General features: G+C 36.7%; 2 protein-coding genes across 3 annotated transcripts; one reads left to right on the forward strand and one right to left on the reverse strand.

Annotated features, from left to right (window-relative positions):
• Nucleotides 1-7,682: 7,682 nt before the first annotated feature.
• Nucleotides 7,683-12,251, reverse strand: abracl (ABRA C-terminal like). Its single transcript, XM_079830896.1, has 3 exons — nt 12,160-12,251; nt 10,540-10,608; nt 7,683-9,120 (listed from the first exon to the last, which is right to left on the reverse strand). Exons 1-3 carry the CDS (start codon nt 12,218-12,220, stop codon nt 8,936-8,938), a joined length of 315 nt encoding a protein of 104 aa, XP_079687022.1. The 5' UTR covers nt 12,221-12,251; the 3' UTR covers nt 7,683-8,935.
• A 920-nt stretch (nt 12,252-13,171) lies between these two features.
• Nucleotides 13,172-18,222, forward strand: slc25a27 (solute carrier family 25 member 27). Of its 2 annotated transcripts, XR_013817582.1 has the most exons (10): nt 13,233-13,467; nt 13,619-13,807; nt 14,567-14,651; nt 14,739-14,861; nt 16,803-16,915; nt 17,002-17,086; nt 17,159-17,251; nt 17,327-17,429; nt 17,506-17,782; nt 18,064-18,222. XR_013817582.1 is itself a non-coding variant. In XM_079830430.1 (9 exons), the coding sequence occupies exons 1-9, from the start codon at nt 13,383-13,385 to the stop codon at nt 17,575-17,577; spliced, it is 948 nt and encodes a 315-aa protein (XP_079686556.1). In that variant the 5' UTR covers nt 13,172-13,382; the 3' UTR covers nt 17,578-18,222. The 2 variants fall into 2 exon arrangements, 1 of the variants encoding a protein (XP_079686556.1); XM_079830430.1 differs by having other exon boundaries at nt 13,172-13,467; nt 17,506-18,222.
• The last annotated feature ends 197 nt before the right edge of the window (nt 18,223-18,419 follow it).

The raw sequence follows: 18,419 nt of genomic DNA on the forward strand, positions 1-18,419 counted from the left end.
TCGATAGGCACAGACGTAGTTGCGGTCGCAATGAGAGCAGTGCATTGAATTTTGTCAGTTAGTGAGTCATGCATATAAAGGATCTGAACTTCAGGCAAGTCAATTTCACGCACTGAGCAAGCTTGTCCTGAACGACACACCCGCGAATAATGTCCCATTTTTTGACAGTTATTACACTGTGCCGATGCAGCAGGACAACTACGATCATTCGCGAGGTGTTTCTTAGATCCACAACGATAGCATTCACGGGAGGACGAAGCAGGTGCAGTAGTTGACGAAGGCTTTGAAGAACGCATTGGAGACGGTGGCTTTAAAGGTGGTCTACGACGGAAACGTCCAGCTGCAGGTGGAGGCTTTCCATGTATCACTTGCACAGGAACTGAACGAGTATTCGATAATAATTTGGCTTGTTCACCAGCAGCTTCTGTTTGGGTGGCTATAGTAATGGCTTTTTCTAGAGTCAATTCAGATTCCAGTCTCTCACGAATCCGATGACTGGACACATTCTCCACGAGCTGATCACGCAACATGTCATCCAAAGTAGCTGCAAAGTCACAAGTAACTGCTAAATCCCGTAGAGCAGCTACGTACTGAATTATAGTTTCTCCTGGTGCCTGAACACGTTTCCTGAAAGCATGGCGCTCAGCTACTATGTTCCGTCGAGGGGTAAAATGCTCTTTCAAGGCAGCAATCGCATCTTCCATCGTATTACCTTGATTCGGCAAGGAATAGAACAGTCTTTGTCCTTCAGTCCCCAGACAATGTAGCAGTAGTGCTCGTTTGCGCTCAACTGGCCATGCATCTCCAGAAGCTCCAACAACAAGCAAATAATTCTGGAACATCCGTAGCCACGTGTCGAAAGGAATAGTTGGTTCACCAGGACATGGCAAAAATGGCGTGGAAAAAGTAGAAACAGCTGCCATCTCCAAAAAAAGAAAAGTACCTCGTCGCCAATTTGTTATATCCTTAGTAAGAAGGGATGAAAGGCATTCTTAATTAAGGAATTCTTTAATGAACAATAGAAGTAGCAAAATAGAACAGTGCAGACAGCAGCTGATGCAATAACTCAGACTCTCTTATTTTCTGTTTTCAATCTCACATATCACAACCCTCTATTGCCACCTACTGGCCAATATGCACAGAAGAACACAACAGCTGCGTTCACACCAAATGCGAATAGAGCGTCAGGAGCGAGTGATTTCAATGTTAAGTCAATGGAAAGGCGCGTTGACGCGCGTCTGGAGGTCCTGCGGCGTGATAGACGCATTTCGCGCGCATTTCCGTCTCATTCGTGCAAATGACGCAAATTGTGCGTCTTGCGCGAGTGGTGCTTTTTGTGCATTCACGCGTTTGAAGCGAATTTGCTTCTGACGCCCAAGTTGAAAAATTTGAACTTTGGCGTCAATTTGCGCCGCGTTAACCAATCAGGAGCCTGCTTGCTGCTGTCACGTGGTAAAGTGAGATGAGAAACCCTGCATAATTGAAAAATACTACTATTGTGTCAAAAAGTAGTTTTAAGACTTTTTCAGGTGAGAATGTAGTTGTTTAAAGCTCAAATCTGTGGTTTATTTATAAAGAGAGCGCCTATTTAAAAAAATATATATATATTGCGTTTTTGGAGTTGTGAGATCCAGGTGATCACTGGGCGCTCAGCGCTCATTAACCCCGGCGAGAGCAGCCTTTCCTCGGCTAGTCCTTCTGACGTTTGCCGCTGGCTGGCTCTGATGTCTCTGTAGTGGTTAAACATGAGATAGAATTCCTCTTGTGCAGATCTTTGGTGTCATGAATCTATAATTTGTTGTCTGCCAAATCGTTTTGACTGAGGGCAAAGAGAAGTTTCATAACTAAATTTTTTTTAGGATATTTAAATATGCATGCAGTGAAGATAAGTAGGTGGTGTGTTGCCTGGACCACATTTGTGTGGCTATTAATGTTTAATATTTATTTTTAATGAAAATGAAGAGGCAGAGTGGTGTTTTATGACATATTTCTCTTGGAGCGCCTTGAACAAGCGTCTATTTAGCTTCAAACGCTCGATTTATATGCTTGAACAATTTGAATCCCTTCGCACGTCCAATTCACTGTGGACGCGTGAATGGATTCAAATTGTTCAAGCATATAAATCGAGCAAAATGTTCAAGTGTCCAACTAGACGCGGTGGACATGATTCTGACGCTCTATTCGCGTTTGGTGTGAACGCAGCATAAGGGGACCCGCGGTGTATGTAGATTGAAATGGCTCATTCTAAGGTAATAAAAACAACAGTTCATTATGTAAGGTCTTTATACACCACTGAAAACATAGTTATGTATATTATATTGCCTTTCTGTCAATAGATCCTCATAAATATTACACACTGCACCTTTAAAAGTAACAACGCTTAAAATAAAGATAATATAAATTATAAAAATTGTAAAAAATATTGAATCATTTAAGACATTTGTTCAAAAACGCTGATTCATCCAGTAATGAAACAAGTGAAGTCTTTATAAGAGAGGCCTTGAATAATTCATTCAAATGGATTACAAAAAAAATATTCATTCAAATTGATTAAACATACTCTGCAGCAATTAACATTTTGTCAGAACCTCTAGTAAATTGCATTTTATTTTGTTTAGTTGTCTGTTCGGAATCATGGAAGAATTGTGATCTCTGTTTGGAACAAAAAAAATGGTGATTCTCAAATTATCCAGAATCATGCAGCTCAATACTGTAACTTGTCTTTTGTTTATTATGCGTTATGTTCGAGATAATGTGCAATCAGCAAAAAAATAAATAAACACTGACAGGTGCAAAAATATTACAGTAATATTAATACTGAACTGAAGCTCTCTAATATCGTTTTTCAACATAATCAATAAATTAAACATGAGATGGCACGTTCAAGATTCTTTTGCTTTTTATTTAATTTTTCTAAAATACCAGTTGGCGTAACTAAATATTAAAAACAGCAATAAAGTTTCATTGTATTATAAAACTTTAAAAATCAAACTGGAGTAGTTAAGCAGATTGCTTCATGTTTTAAAGTTATGAAATCATAAATCAGGGGAACTAAGGCTAACCACTTAAAAAGAATATAAAATTTTGATATAATGCAACTCTTAGTTTCACCCCACAGACTTCAATCAAGTTTGATTTCTGGCCCTTCGTTGTAAAAAGTTTGGGCACCTCTGATCTATGTTCTTTGACTTTTAATTGCACCATTCAGTTCTATAAATCAGTAGGCCTACTTGTCAAGAATTTGAGTGTTTTAAATCCAGTTCATGTAGCCTATTTATATGACTGAGTTTATTGCACTTTTAAATAAACTGTCTCCAGCCATCCCGAAAGCAGATGAACCATCACAAGACAGAAATCAAAGAGCAACACAGAAATCCATATACACACTACAAATTGGAAATTTCAAGTCGGATTAAAATGTTGAGGTACGGATGCTGTAGATTCATATATTTATCTATAAAAAAGAAAATCGGTTTTTATTATTTATCCCCATAATCCAGTACATATTTTTAAACATTATCTCTATTTAATGGCTGCATCCGAAATCGCATTCTTCCCTACTATATAGCAGGCGAAAAAACGGCATGTGACAAAACAAGTAGGCCAATGTCCTTACTTACAGTACTCAAAAGAGTAGGCTATTAACCGGATGACCTCTTCCGGCGAGATTCTGAAGTGTGCATCCAGTGGAAACTCTACTATCCCATGAGGCCATAGCAGAGGATTTGTGAATGGCAGTGAAGCAACATAACTGACACTGTGATATGGCCAATGTTGAATGTCCAGATTACATTCATGCTATATAGAACATACTTTTTTTTTAACTGTTGCAAAGTAATTAATTATTCAAAAAATGACATACTCAAGAGAGCATGCGATTTTGGACAGCCTCCATTTCCTATTGCTGCTCATGTTAAAGGTGCTGTATGTAATGACAGCTAGTGGTTGGAATGGGTACTGCAGTCCAAATTCAAAATATTGTTTGCCCCGCTCCTCCTCCTCCTCCTCAGACTCTACGCTCACGCGAGTTGCCAGTTTGAGCACACACAACAAGAGTAAGCGCAATTGACCTATCGGTAAGCCCCTCCCCTCGAACGCAGATGAGCCAATAGCAGTTGAGTATCACTTGCGCTGGGACCGGAACTCTGACATCTTTAGGTGTCAGCGCCATAGAGAAACATTGGAAAATCCGAAGCTCTCATCGGTTTGATGGTGTTTATGCTACAAAAATGCTAAAATGACGTGCCTTTGGTACTGTAACACTGATTCCAGGGATCCTGAGAGGATTTTCTGTTTGTCAAACTCTCATTAAGTTACGATTAAAGTTGGTGAGTCCCTGCTAACATACAAACCGAAATAACTAACTGTTCTCACATCATGTAATGGTGTAGGTCAAAAACACGATGGTCTACATTTCAGTGCCTCTCCATATTTAACTGGTTAAATGTAAATTAATTCAATTTTAGATATGTTTAAGGTCTACATTATCTGTCCTACTAAGGAGGACTCCTATTTTGATGGGTATTATAGTCTACGGGTAGTGAAAGGGAAAGCTTGCACGCAGTTTATCGGAGTTGTTTTGCAGCTACAAAGTTTACCAGTTATCAGTGTTGGGAATAACGGCGTTATAGATAAACGGCGTTACTAACGGAATTACTTTTTTCAGTAACGAGTAATGAAACGAATTACTGTTTCTTCCGTTACAACGCCGTTAGCGTTACTGAGGGAAAAAATGCAGCGTTACTATAATTGAGCTCATTGAAGCGGTTTTCATCCGAACAGGCTCTCTGTCAGTCGGACCTGCAACGTGTGTGTGTGTGCAGGGCCGGCCCGTGGCATAGGCGGAATAGGCAAATGCTAGGGGCGCCACTCATCCATAGGGGCGCCAAAATGTTTTACTGATACTATTTTATTCATATTAATTTGAAATATGACCAAATAAAGCGCAAAAAACCGCGTCTTCCCGGTCCGCCTCATCAATCTCCCCCGCCGAGCTACTTGAAGTGCGTCAGAAATATAACGCGCGATCAGTTTAACTTATGGAATTTGTTGTGTCGCGTCGCCTCTCGCCGCATCTAATGTAGACAGGATTGCTTTCATATTTTAGGGTGCTTGCCGCTCGCTACAGGTGTAGACACGGTGAAAGTTGCCTGATTATTTATGACGGATTGCCGAATTGTAGTGTCATAAAAAACAGAAGCCCTCTGATGCAGGCAAGATAAGGGAAACACTGCAAAAATGCTTTTCTTATGTAGTATTTTTGTCTTGTTTCTAGTCTAAATATCTAAAAATTCTTAAACCAAGATGCATTTACTAGATATGTAAAATAATATTTTTTCCTAAGTGAGTTTATGCTTAAAACAAGCTAAATTATCTGCCAATGGGGTGAGAAAAATAATCTTGTTTCTGATTAAAATCTTATTTCTGTCCCAAACAGAAATAAGATAATTCTTCTCACCCCATTTGGCAGATAATTGTGCTAGTTTTAAGCTAAAACTCACTTCATTTAGATTTTTTCCCCCAGAAAACAAGGAAAAAATTATCTGTCATTTTACTAGTAAATACATTTTGATTTAATAATTTTTTGATGTTTGGACTGGACACAAGAAAAAAAATACTAAATAAGAAGAGCATTTTTTTGCAGTGTAAAGACAGAGGTAAAGTGGTGTAATGAATGAACAGTTTATTTAAATGCATTGTAGTAAAATACTAATGTATGCTAATTAATTCCAGTTTTACCTTAAACTATATGCAAGCAGCTGTTCTGGGTTCTCCAGTGGCCACAGATAGTGTATTTTGTCCAAAAAAAAAATCATATCTAATTTTAAACGCATGTAATATCACTTTTTTAATAGCCTAATGTTTTTATTCTACAGTTGTGCAGTTTTAAGGGGACATATGGACATTTTTAAAAGTATTTGCCGAAATTAGTAATGATATTTATATACAGGTTTATTTAAAATAGCAACATTTTATGTAAATTTCACATGAAATCTCAGTTTAATTCATGGTGAAAACATGAATGTGCATATTAGTGGAAGTTTGCTGCCATCTATTGGAAAACAAACACTTTTGCTAGTTCTCAATAGTTTGTGCATGAATGCTAGATGCAATTACTTGTTATTTGTGTTTAGGCTGTAATGTGGCGTAGGTGCTATTTTTGTATAGTTTAACTCTCATCAGCCTTTTAAAAATGTTTTATAATAATAATATCATGAACATAATGACGGGGTAGAATGGACTGGACATCATATAAAACAACAACAATAAAAATTAAAAAACATCAATGCATTAAAAAAATAAAACAGTACCAGTGTTTCCGCAACTTAGACTGAAAACATGTAGTGCTAAACCTTGATACAAGGGGCACCAAGTAAAATCTTGCCTAGGGCAGCAAATTGGTCAGGGCCGGCCCTGTGTGTGTGTGTGTGTGCGCGCGCCAGCCATGCGTGTTGGGGGTTGGGTTTGGTGGTACACATAACTGATGATGATTGGTGGGTGGGATACAAGGTTGAGGTTGATAGGTTGAGTTCACACACACACCTATGACGCACACGCATATGCACAGTCAGCGATGGCAGTCCAACGACTTCAAAGGTCGCTTTCGCAAACTGAAAGTATAAGCGCTACTTTTCCCTCATTGAGGTGAAAGGTAAGAATGTTTATGTAACGTGCAGCTTATGCCCAGGAAGAAAGAGTCTCTCCACGTCGGTGGCCAGTCATTCTATTTCTAATCTAATGAAGCCTCACGTCATCACAGCCACAACATTAGTGGCTAAAAACCCAAGTGATAACGTGAGCTCCACTACCAGAGGAGTAGTAAAGAAGTACTGATACTATTTACACAATATTTACACTATAGTAGGTCTACTGATAATATTTACACAATATGTACACTATAGTAGGTCTACTGATAATATTTACAATAATATATTGAATTTGATAGGTGTCTCTCACATTGTCCCACAGCAACATTACAACAGTGTACATTAATGTACAATGTTTTATATTAATAATTTATTCTATTTAGTGTCCAATTCATTAATTTAACATATTTAATATTGGGGGCATCCAAGTTATTTGACATATTTGAACATTTGAAGAAAAAAAAAAGTAACAGTTATTTTCCCTGGTAATTAATTACTTTTATAATGATGTAACTCAGTTACTAACTCACTTACTATTTGTAAGAAGTAACTAGTAACTATAACTAATTACTTTTTTAAAGTAACGTGCCCAACACTGCCAGTTATTAACTGCACCTCCGAAAAGTCTTAAGCTCTGTGTATATGTTTGTTTACTGTTAGTTGTATGAGTGTTTTTGTGTGATTTGCTGTGTATGTTAATGGTAATGCCACGGAGAGAGAGAGTTTGTGAATGAGACGTTAATGCGCATTTCTTATGCGTTGTTCGTTCAGCTCTTACGATGATTTTTTGGTGTAAAAAAGGACATAATAAACTTGATAAACCATCAGTTAAGTTTGGCCATCATTTGGACGGGGTATACGCTACATTCTGTGTCCAAAAACATCTTGGGATAAGATTTTCACACTGACAACTGTCATTGTAAGATATAGCAACTCCGTTTGTTTGTCCGAGTCAGCAACAGTAACTAAGGGGGGCGGGGCTTACCGATAGGTCAATTGACAATGGAAGGTGAGGAGACTCACACACTGTAAGTTGATGAGTTGGTTTATCCACGTTTTAATGTGTTTTTTTGTTGTTGTTGTTTTTAGAGCCGAGGCTCTTTAGGTCGGGTAGAATCTGCGATCTCTGACCCAGTTTGTTTGCTGGCTTCCATGGCAGCAAAATGCTGTTTTCCACCAACTGGCAACCTGTGGTGTCGAAATAGAATTGGGTAAATTGGCAACATGTTGTATCGCACAGACCAAAACAAAAACAGACATTCCGACATGCACGTTTCATAGTAGAATAACTGTCTGTTTGTAAACTTATGTTTCCTAAATATCTGCAAATATATGGGATTTTTATGCTTTACTACAGTCAAAAACTTACATACAGCACCTTTAAGGACTTCCTGAGCTTACGAACTGCACCATTAGGAGTCCTATGTAACATCTGAGTACACATAGAACAAGAATAGCACAGGTACAATGTGGGGATGTTTTCACAAGAGCTTTATAAAACAGAATATCCCCCTAGAACAGTTCTGATGAGGTGTCAAACTTGGTTCATTTATATAACATTTCATACAGCAGATAAATGTTACTTACTAGTCATATTTATCAGCCTTTGACATACTTTGGCACATAACTTGAATGACTATGCATGAAATTAATAATTTCACAGTAATGAGACTGCAAAACAATCGCATGATACTGTTGAAAGAGCAATTATGCAGTCATTATACACTCTTAAAAATAAAGGTTTATTATTGGCATTGATGGTTTCATGAAGAACCTTTAACATCCATGGGAACTTTCCATTTGTTCTTCACACTAAGAAAAAATGGTTCTTTTTAAGTGCTGTTTACTGGGTTCTTTGGGGAATCAAAATAAGTTCTTCTATGGCATCGGTGCAACCGTAACCTTTGTTTTTAAGAGTGTAGGCAGAATTGGACATCAGAGGTATGATCTATAAAATGTATATTAACTAGTGAGGATATTCATTTCCATAAGGTTTTAAACAATGTTTGATGAATTCATTCAAAGTCCCAAAAATCCATTAACATGATCATGCACACTATAACTGTTGATATATGAGATGTTGAGATGTTTGAACAGGGAAAATTGCTACTTTCAAGAATCGTGTGCAAATCACTCCCCTGAGAGAAAAAAAATTAGCTGTATAAAAATATTCCAATGCAGTATACAAAAATGTTACATTCTCAAGTATATTTCCATATCAAAATGTAGCAATGACACGTCAAAAACGTTTGTACTTTTTCACCCAGGTTTAGAAAAGACTGTCAAATTCAGTCCTGCAGCAATATGACATCCACGTTGTCGTGAACTCCTTGCAGTAGCAGCTCCCCTTCAAAAGCGATGATCTTCTTTCGCTTGGCCGCTTTCAGCGTCCCGACCAGAGCTTCAAAGAGGTTGGCGCATTGGTCATCATTAAACAAGACTCCAAATTTGACGCTGATCTTTCCATCGGCGTCTGCGAGACAGTAAGAGTGGTCAGGGTTCGCTCGAAATCCTTCATTATCAACCCTGAAAGTCTCCCATTAACGTCTATATACTTGATTGACAATACAGAATCAGTCTCAAAAGAACAGCGAGCAGTATGAGGAATCTTCAGCCTGGTTTGAGTGAATAGGAAAGCCAAACGCCTGCATTTGTATGCTGACTAACAGAAACTAAATGCGCACCTGAAGACTTTCTGATCATAAAAGAACTTGTATTAGAATGTTGTAGTTCAACCCTCTATGGTATGCATTATGTTCTAACCCTGAAATATTTTTTCAAATAAGTTATTTCATGAAATAGCTTCAATCAAACAAACCAAAAAAAAAATTTTGTACCATATATGGCAACGCTATACCACAATGGAAAATGGTCCAAAAAAAATTCTATTAAATTATGCTTCTCTTTTCTATTTAAATGCACATTTCTTTTAGAATTTGATGGATTTATATACTTGGGACTCATGGAAACCAAAAATAAGTTTAATCCCTATCGTTCCGTATAATTTGGCTAACTCATCTTCACTCTCATCACATGGAAGAGCTAACATTGGCTACCTTAAAGGGATAGTTCACCCGAAAATGAAAATTTTATGTTTATCTGCTTACCCCCAGGGCATCCAAGACTTACCGGAAGTAATCGCGCGCTGAAGGCTGTTGGACATAGTGGTGTATTAGAGGTAAAAAATTATATAAACACTGTTCGGTTTCGGATCGTTTCATGTCTTAAGACATCAATGTGTCGTCACGAGCCGCAGGGTGTAATATGGATTTGTGTGTGCATGTTTTTTTTCCCTCTCGTAGATTTTGCTACCATTCACATGCATCATACGACTGGCAGTCTGCAACGGTTGGAGTTGAAAATCTTCATTTGTGTTCTACTGAAGAAACAAAGTCACCTATATCTTGGATGCCCTGGGGGTAAGAAGATAAACATCAAATTTGCATTTTTGGGTGAACTATCCCTTTAAGGCCTGCCCTTTATATTCCCATAGTGCAATTTGTTGCATTTTTTCTGAATAACAAGGAAATGAGTAGAAGTTAATTGTTGCCATATACCAACGCTATACCATTAAGGCAAACCAATATGCAAATTTGTGACATTGATCACCTAAACACTTTTATACAGTCGGTCAGATGTTTTTCCATCTAAGCACAAGCTGCTCTTTGGTTCATTTTCTAATCATGCTGCTGACATTAATGCAAAAAGGAGGCAGCAAATGCAAAGACATTTTAAAATGAATACAAGTTTTCAAATCAACGTTTCATAGAAATTGCAAATAATATCATTTATAATAGAAAAAAGGCAAAAAGACGCATTTTCTCTAGTGGTCTTATACTTTATCCCTAACAATTGTGTTAATAAAATAAAATAAAAATAGTACCAGACTTACTTTTACTGCCCAGTCGACGAATCTCTTCAATGAGCAGCGTAACTTCATGTTCCACATTCATTTTTGCCGCTGAAATTATACATGCATGGGTCAGTGACAAGACCATGTCTAAGTGCATTATTTCCTTTTAAAATAATTTGATAAATTCATGACATATATCACATTATTCTATAAAACCTATTTAGTTTTCATTCATTTCTAGCACATTTAAATAATACATTTTATATTATGTTTTGTTATCTTAAACCCACAAAATGTCAGGTGGCGCAACTGTCTGGACAAATAAACTAATAAGAAAACTATTTAAAATGGTGTCTTAATAATAGAAATTAAAAATAAAATGCTATGGCATCATTTTAGGTTTGAAACCTAAAATGAAGAAATATCAGTAGTTTTAAAGCTGCTGAGATAATTGAAAAACTTTTGTCCAGCCATTTGTATAGTCTCAAATGTCAGGATGGCACAACTTCAGTGCAAACATGGCTCTTTCATTATGAACTCATCTTTATGTAATGACTGTAAACATGATAATCAATCATCCAGACGAGCCCAACTTATCATTGTGGCAGAGTGAAAAGGTTTGTACATCTCTCACACATACTGGTAAAAACTGCTAATTTCAAGTATGGGTAGGCTGGTTCACATTCCATGTCAGGTGGTACAACTATAGTATATACACACTATTTGGTTGTACCCACCTGACATAAAACCAGTCAAAAATTCATGTAAACACTTTGAAATGTTATTTAACAACTGAAACTTGTTTAAACACATTGTTCATGACAAAAATATGCATTACATCAATTCTGTAAATACATTTTTTTAAATCCCTTTTTTGATGCTTTATTTGTCAATGTTTTTACTCAATCTATACTGTATTACCCACAAATTGGTATTAAGTAGGCTAATTGAAATAATTTATTAAGAGATAAGCCTACGAAGATTCCTGTGACCTATCTTAGAGTCTAGAATAATACATAATAGTTCATTTATTGCGTCCTGACCATTCTTACGTGGATCACAAAAACAAACATGATGCTGAATAAAAATATTAAACTGATTTATGCACGTTCTATTCACTATTTATTTTGCGCCCTCTCTGGACGAGTAGAGAGTTGCAACGCCGCACCCTGCCGGCTTATTGCAGATGCTGAATATATAACGACTATAATTACATATTTTGATTAAGAAAATAATACGTGTGTGATTGATACCATACCGTGGCGTGGGTTAAACATAATAAAGCATAATAAATAAACGTCTGGACGGCTTTCACAGCTGAGCACGAGGATTATCATTAGATCAAGCAATGCGGAAGTGAGAATCTTAACACGGAAAGTGAAGAAATGTGTGAAACATTGTATTGAAGCAATTTGTGAATCACACGGAATTTGAATGCGACCATCACATGGATTTAATTCCCTGAAATACACATAAATAAAGAAAGAAACAAACACTTTGTGTGCGCAAAAGGCACTCTCACACCGCATTAAAGAGGCTTGTACATGTACTCTGGGTCATTAATCCATAACTCCACTGGTAAAACATATATTCGTTCAAATAATTCATTTACATTTTAAAACCTTTCAAAGTAGTTATATGTTCAAGCTCCGACCTTACCTCTGTGGTGGTTCGCCGCTCTGCAGACTATAGGCTGATTGAAATGAGAAAGCACAACCATAGATGGCTTTGTGTGTGACGTCACATTAAACGGCCCCCTTTAGATTAACCTAGTTACAAAGTTATTTGTAAACCGTGAATTATTGGATACATTTGGAATGGCAGTCTCCCTAATAGTGTGCCTCTTGGATGCAATACCTCAACAAGCTGTACAATTTTTAAGAGTTTCTGATACTACATGTTTATGTAAAACATGTTGACATTAAAAGTAGGCTACATATAATAGACTGCTAACAGACATCTATCATTTTAATAAGCTAATTATTTGTTCAATAGCTTGTTTTGACCATTGAAAAGCAACTATACAAACTAAATGCAAATTTTTATTAAATTAAGAAATGATGAGGCTATTATTATAGATAATTTAGAAGAATAAAAATACAAGAAATACTATCATTTATTTTAACATAATCAATTTATATCATCAATGTTTATCCATAAATGTCGAACTTGTATGAAATTTCATTTGCAACACTAGATGGCAGTAAAAAGCTATTTATTGTTTATACTGCTATACAAGTGATGATTGGTTTGTAGCCAAAGAGCTTAAGCATTATTGTTGTGTATTCGACAATTCGACTTTAATATTAAAATATATACAAAAAGATGATTGACAGACAGACAGACAGACAGACAGACAGACAGACAGACAGACAGACAGATAGACAGATAGATAGATAGATAGATAGATAGATAGATAGATAGATAGATAGATAGATAGATAGATAGATAGATAGATAGATAGATAGATAGATAGATAGATAGATAGATAGATAGATAGATAGATAGATAGATAGATAGATAGATAGATAGATAGATAGATAGATAGATAGATAGATAGATAGATTATTCATTCCGTGGAAAAGCAAGGAGCTTGTCTTACGTATGTTTGTCGTCGCCCCTTTGCTTTGGGAAATGTAGTTTTAGGTGCATGACGCTTCTTTTGTAGTTTAGAACGTATTGCGTAGGAGGGTCGTTAACCACACCGACCAACCGGCTTGGTTAAAAAAAACGCCCTCGCCTCTTATTAAAGGTCGTAGCCTATACTGTTTTGAACAGTGTAAACATTTCAAGAGCATGCAGTCCAGGTTCGTAATTCTTTTAGAAAAATTTATATAGAATTACGTTCATATTATTTTAGTGGGAATCAGAGGACACCTGCCATGCATCCTGTACGAGAAAATTCGCGGTGGCCCCGAGTATCAAAGTTCACTCTGTCAGCATGTGCAGCAACTGTTGCAGAATTAGGTAGATACACATCTTTTCTAGTTTTTTAAATAATACTTTTTTAAAAATATTATATATTTATATAGCTTGATATCTAGGCTACCTACTGTATTTTAATAATTAATTGTGAGTGCACTTTTCTGAGTGATTTTTATACCATTTTTAATTTTAGTCACATTCCCTCTGGACCTTACCAAAACCAGACTTCAGATACAGGGTGAAGGTGGTTCCCGACAGCATGGTGGAAGTGTTCAGCCTCCAAAATACAGGGGCATGCTGAGCACAGCTTTGGGTATAGTGCGAGAAGAGGGGGCCTTGAAGTTGTGGCAAGGGGTCACACCAGCCATCTACAGACATATAGGTGAAATGTTAAAGTCAGCAGAAGTTGTGAGAGTCTTCTATTCTCTATTGTGGTTACACCGATTATGACAGGTTAAGTGAACAACACTGATTATCTCTTCATCAAGGCACCTGTTATTGGGTGGGATATATTAGGCAGCAAGTGAACATTTTGGGATGTGCTGAACAGACAAGTATGATCCATGGAGGCCCTACCTCGCAACTTACAGGACTTAAAGGATCTGCTGCTAACATATTGGTGCCAGATACCACAGCACACCTTCAGGGGTCTAGTGGAGTCCATGCCTTGACGGGTCAGGGCTGTTTTTGCAGCAAAAGGGGGACCAACACAATATTAGGAAAATGGTCATAATGCCTGATCGGTGTATATATGCATCTACAACATCTTGAACAAGAAAAATATAGGGCAGGACTTGACTAGATCATTGTGGTTTGCTATTGGGGTTAGGGTTATCCTGCCAGTAAACACGTCACCAGAGAAGAGATGTCATTGCAAGAGGGAGGGGAAGTTATTTTGATTAAACATTATGAAGGCACATTCATAAAAAAAAAAGAAGATACACAAGGATAAATGATTTATTATAAATACGACAATATTCCATAAAAATAAGGATTGTCCACTTTGATTCTGAACTTTATTAACAGCCTACTTTATAAATGATATGCATGTACAGAATCAAATCATAATGCATTGCCTGGCAAAATAAGTGATTTGATGTCCAACTGCATGACTTTGAACTTTGAAATTCTTCATCCATAGTGTATTCAGGCGGCAGGATGTTGGCCTATGAACAGCTCAGAGAATCTGTCTTGGGAAGATCTGAAGATGGCAATTTTCCAGTTTGGTGAGGGAAACATCTGTGAAATTTGAAACAGCACCGTGATTAAAGTCTAAATAGATGGGATCAGCATGTGTCCTGTGATGTCCATAGGAAAGCAGTGATCGGCAGTATGATTTCAGGTGCCTTGGGCCAGTTCATCGCTAGTCCAACAGATCTAGTGAAAGTTCAAATGCAAATGGAGGGCAGGCGCCGACTAGAAGGGAAACCGCCAAGGTGAGGCACAGCCGTAATTCTTGTTAAAGGGATATTGGGGTGGGGTAGCATAATGAGGGTCCCTACATGCAAACCGAAGCATTGAGAACTTTGTAAGTGTACAAACAGTTTAACAAGAAGATACTTTATAAAGACAGAACATTACGCGTATACAGACAGGAGCCATCTTGGAAAACAGTCTCGACAAGTCGAGCCACGATTGAATAATCCGCCATCTCTTTAGTGTGTATCCTTTGGAAGCACTAGTCTCTGTTGCGTTCAGTTTTTTTTTTTTTATTATTTTTATTTATTTATTTTCTCTGTTGCGTTCAGTGCTTTCTTCCGGAAACAACGGACCATGTGAGATTCCAAGTCACAGTTCATCACTTAGCACAGTGTTCGTGGTTTTCCAAGATGGCTCCTGCCTGTGTACGCGTAATGTTCTGTCTTTATAAAGTCTCTTCTCATTAAACTGTTTGTACACTTACAAAGTTCTCAATGCTTTGGTTTGCATGTAGGGACCCTCATCATGCTACTGTGTTAGTGTGAGGCTATTTTGAGCCTTGTTAGTGGTATTAACTAGCGATTTAATTTGACTTATTCTGTGCCCCATATACTAGCGTTATGAGCTAATCTGTTTTTAGAGATAAAACTCTTTACGTTCGATTTTCATGAAAACGCATCCCAGTGAACGATCTACTCGGTAACCATGTGTTAATTACCCCTAGGTTCATTTTTCACCGGAGTTGTCCTTTATGAGTGAGTAAATGATGACAGAATTTTCATTTGTGGGTAAACTGTCCTTTGAAATTGCTAAACTAAAGGTTCATTATTAGCATTGATGGTTCTATGAAGAAACTTTAATATCCATATAACCTTTCCATTGCACAAAAGGTGCTTTATAGTGGAAAAAAGTTCTTCAGATTATTAAAATGTTCTTCACAGTAAGAAAACAAGTTGATCACTGAAAGGAGGGGAAACCAAAATGGTTCTTCTATGCTTGGCATTGCTGCGAAAACACACATTTGGAACCTTTATTGTATGAGTATATCATCTAAACCAGGGGTTTTCAAACTTTATGATGCCAAGGACCCCCAAATATGATCAACCTTTTATGAGGGACCCCCTTCCTAAAAATCTATTTATATTTTTTATGTATGAAAAACTGTTAGATAAATAGTAAGTGTGACATTATAAATACTACATATTGTTTCCAAACTTAAATTGGCTATATTTAAAGGGATAGTTCACCCAAAAATGAAAATTATCCCATAATTGACTCACTCTCAAGTCATCCTAGGTGTATATGATATTGTTCTTTCAGGCAAATACAATCAGTTATATAAAAAAATGTCCTGGCTCTTCCAAGCTTTATAATGGCAGTGAATGGCAGCCCAAAATTTGAAGCCCCAAAAAGTGCATCCATCCATCATAAAAGTGCCCCACACGGCTCCGGGGGTTAATAAAGGCCTTCTGAAGTGAATCGATGGGTGTGTGTAAGAAAAATATCCATATTTAAAACTTTATGAAGGAAAATCTAGCTTCCCTTCTGTATTCAACTTACGAAGGAAGTGTAACACCTCTCGCAGTTCAAACATTTTTCCGTAAGTTGAAGGCGGTCTGGGAGAAGCTAGATATTTTACTTTACAACCCCAGTGAGCAAGATAAAGAAAGATAGAAAGTTACAAAGCAAACATACAATTCTGGAAAGTATGTATACAGCAAGACACATTTAGAAATGAAGCAGTTAGAATGTTCGGTTGACTTTAACTAAACTTAATTAACTTAACTTAATTTTTGCTTTGTCTTTTTTATTCTCTGAAATTTTCAAACCTTCTGAAGGACCCCTGAGGGTCCCTGGACCCCAGTTTGAAAACCCCCGATCTAAACTCTAGATAAATCTGCATGCACCTAATACGTAAATCTAAATGTATATATGTTGTTGTTTTTTTAAACTGACAGAGTACATGGGGTATACCATGCTTTTACAAAGATCATAGCGGAGGCAGGAATAAGAGGCCTTTGGGCAGGATGGGTTCCCAACGTCCAGAGAGCTGCCCTAGTCAATTTAGGAGGTACGGTTGTCAAAGACTTCTAGAAATCTGTTGACAGCTACATTTTTCTAATATGTCAAATATTTTTTATTTTGTTTCACGTTTAGACCTCATGACATACGACACAGTCAAGCATTTTCTACTGAGAAACACCTCTGTACCGGACAACAGCATTTGTCATGGATTGGCAAGGTGAAATTCTGTTATTCTACTAATGTTGACACATAATAACGTCATGTTCAACCAATATTTTTTTTTTCATAGCATATGCTCAGGATTGGTTGCAGCTATTATGGGAACACCGGCTGATGTTGTGAAAACTAGAGTAATGAACCAGCCACGGGATTCAAATGGAAGGTTAGTTTTGTGTATTAACCAAAGTACATTATTTAGCGTTGATATAACCGCATATTTTTATCGTTCTGTTTGCAGGGGTCTTCTCTACAAGTCTTCTACTGACTGTCTTGTTCAGTCGGTGAGAAGAGAAGGATTTGTTTCCCTCTATAAAGGATTTCTACCAACTTGGTTTAGAATGGTACTATGATTTCAAATGTGTTTGTTAAAGATTTATTCACTTTTGTTCTTATTCTAACTCTGTGTTTTGTTCACAGGCTCCCTGGTCTTTGACTTTCTGGCTTACATTTGAGCAAATGAGACGAGCAATGGGCATCAGCTCGTTTTAATGATTTTTTTTTTTTACTTTGTCCCTTTAAAGCTTCTGAGCGGAACATTCCAGTCCTCTTTTATTAGGTCAGAATTGAGTTGTATTCAGGACAGGTACACATTGCAGGGCACAAATATGAGGAAGACTTAACAAAGTTGTTTGATCATTGTATGTTTAGGAGCAGAGGCATGCAGTATAGTGAAGTATTTTTATTTTCTACATGAGTAAATTTTTCAAGTATATACTTTATCAGTATTTTTCTTTGAAAAACTTTTACTTCACTACATTCAAAACCATCATTTATAATGTCATAATTTTTTACTGCACTACGTTTCATTAAAAAAATGTGTTTCTTTACCTTTAATACTTAATTACATTGAAAATGTAGATACTTGAGTAAAAGTATACAGTACTACATTTTTAATGTAATTAAGTATTAAATTATATTCAATATGGAACGTAGTGCAGTAAAAAGTATGACATTATGCTTTGAAATGTTGTGAAGTAAAAGTTTTCCAAAGAAAAAAAACACTAATAAAGTAAAGACACTTGAAAAATGTCCTTAAGCAGAGTAAAAATACTCCACTACTGTCCGCCTCTGTTTAGGAGAAAATAATGTGGCATGATAATCTGTAAGGCTGTTTATAAAAATTTGAAATTGTTCATTTTTCTCTTCTTTTTTAATTCACACTACTAGACAGCTGTTAGTTCATTGTTGCCAGTTTATTACCTCTCATAATCTTGCAGAAAAAGATACATTTAAACCATTAGAATCATTGAGATACTTTTTTCAGTTAACGTTTATTTAGGATTATTATTGAAGATTATGCCAACAAGAAATTGATTTTTGAAAACATAAAG

The sequence above is a fragment of the Gobio gobio genome (genome assembly GCF_949357685.1).
Source record: "Gobio gobio genome assembly, chromosome: 12".
NCBI classification, from domain to species: Eukaryota; Metazoa; Chordata; class Actinopteri; order Cypriniformes; family Gobionidae; genus Gobio; species Gobio gobio.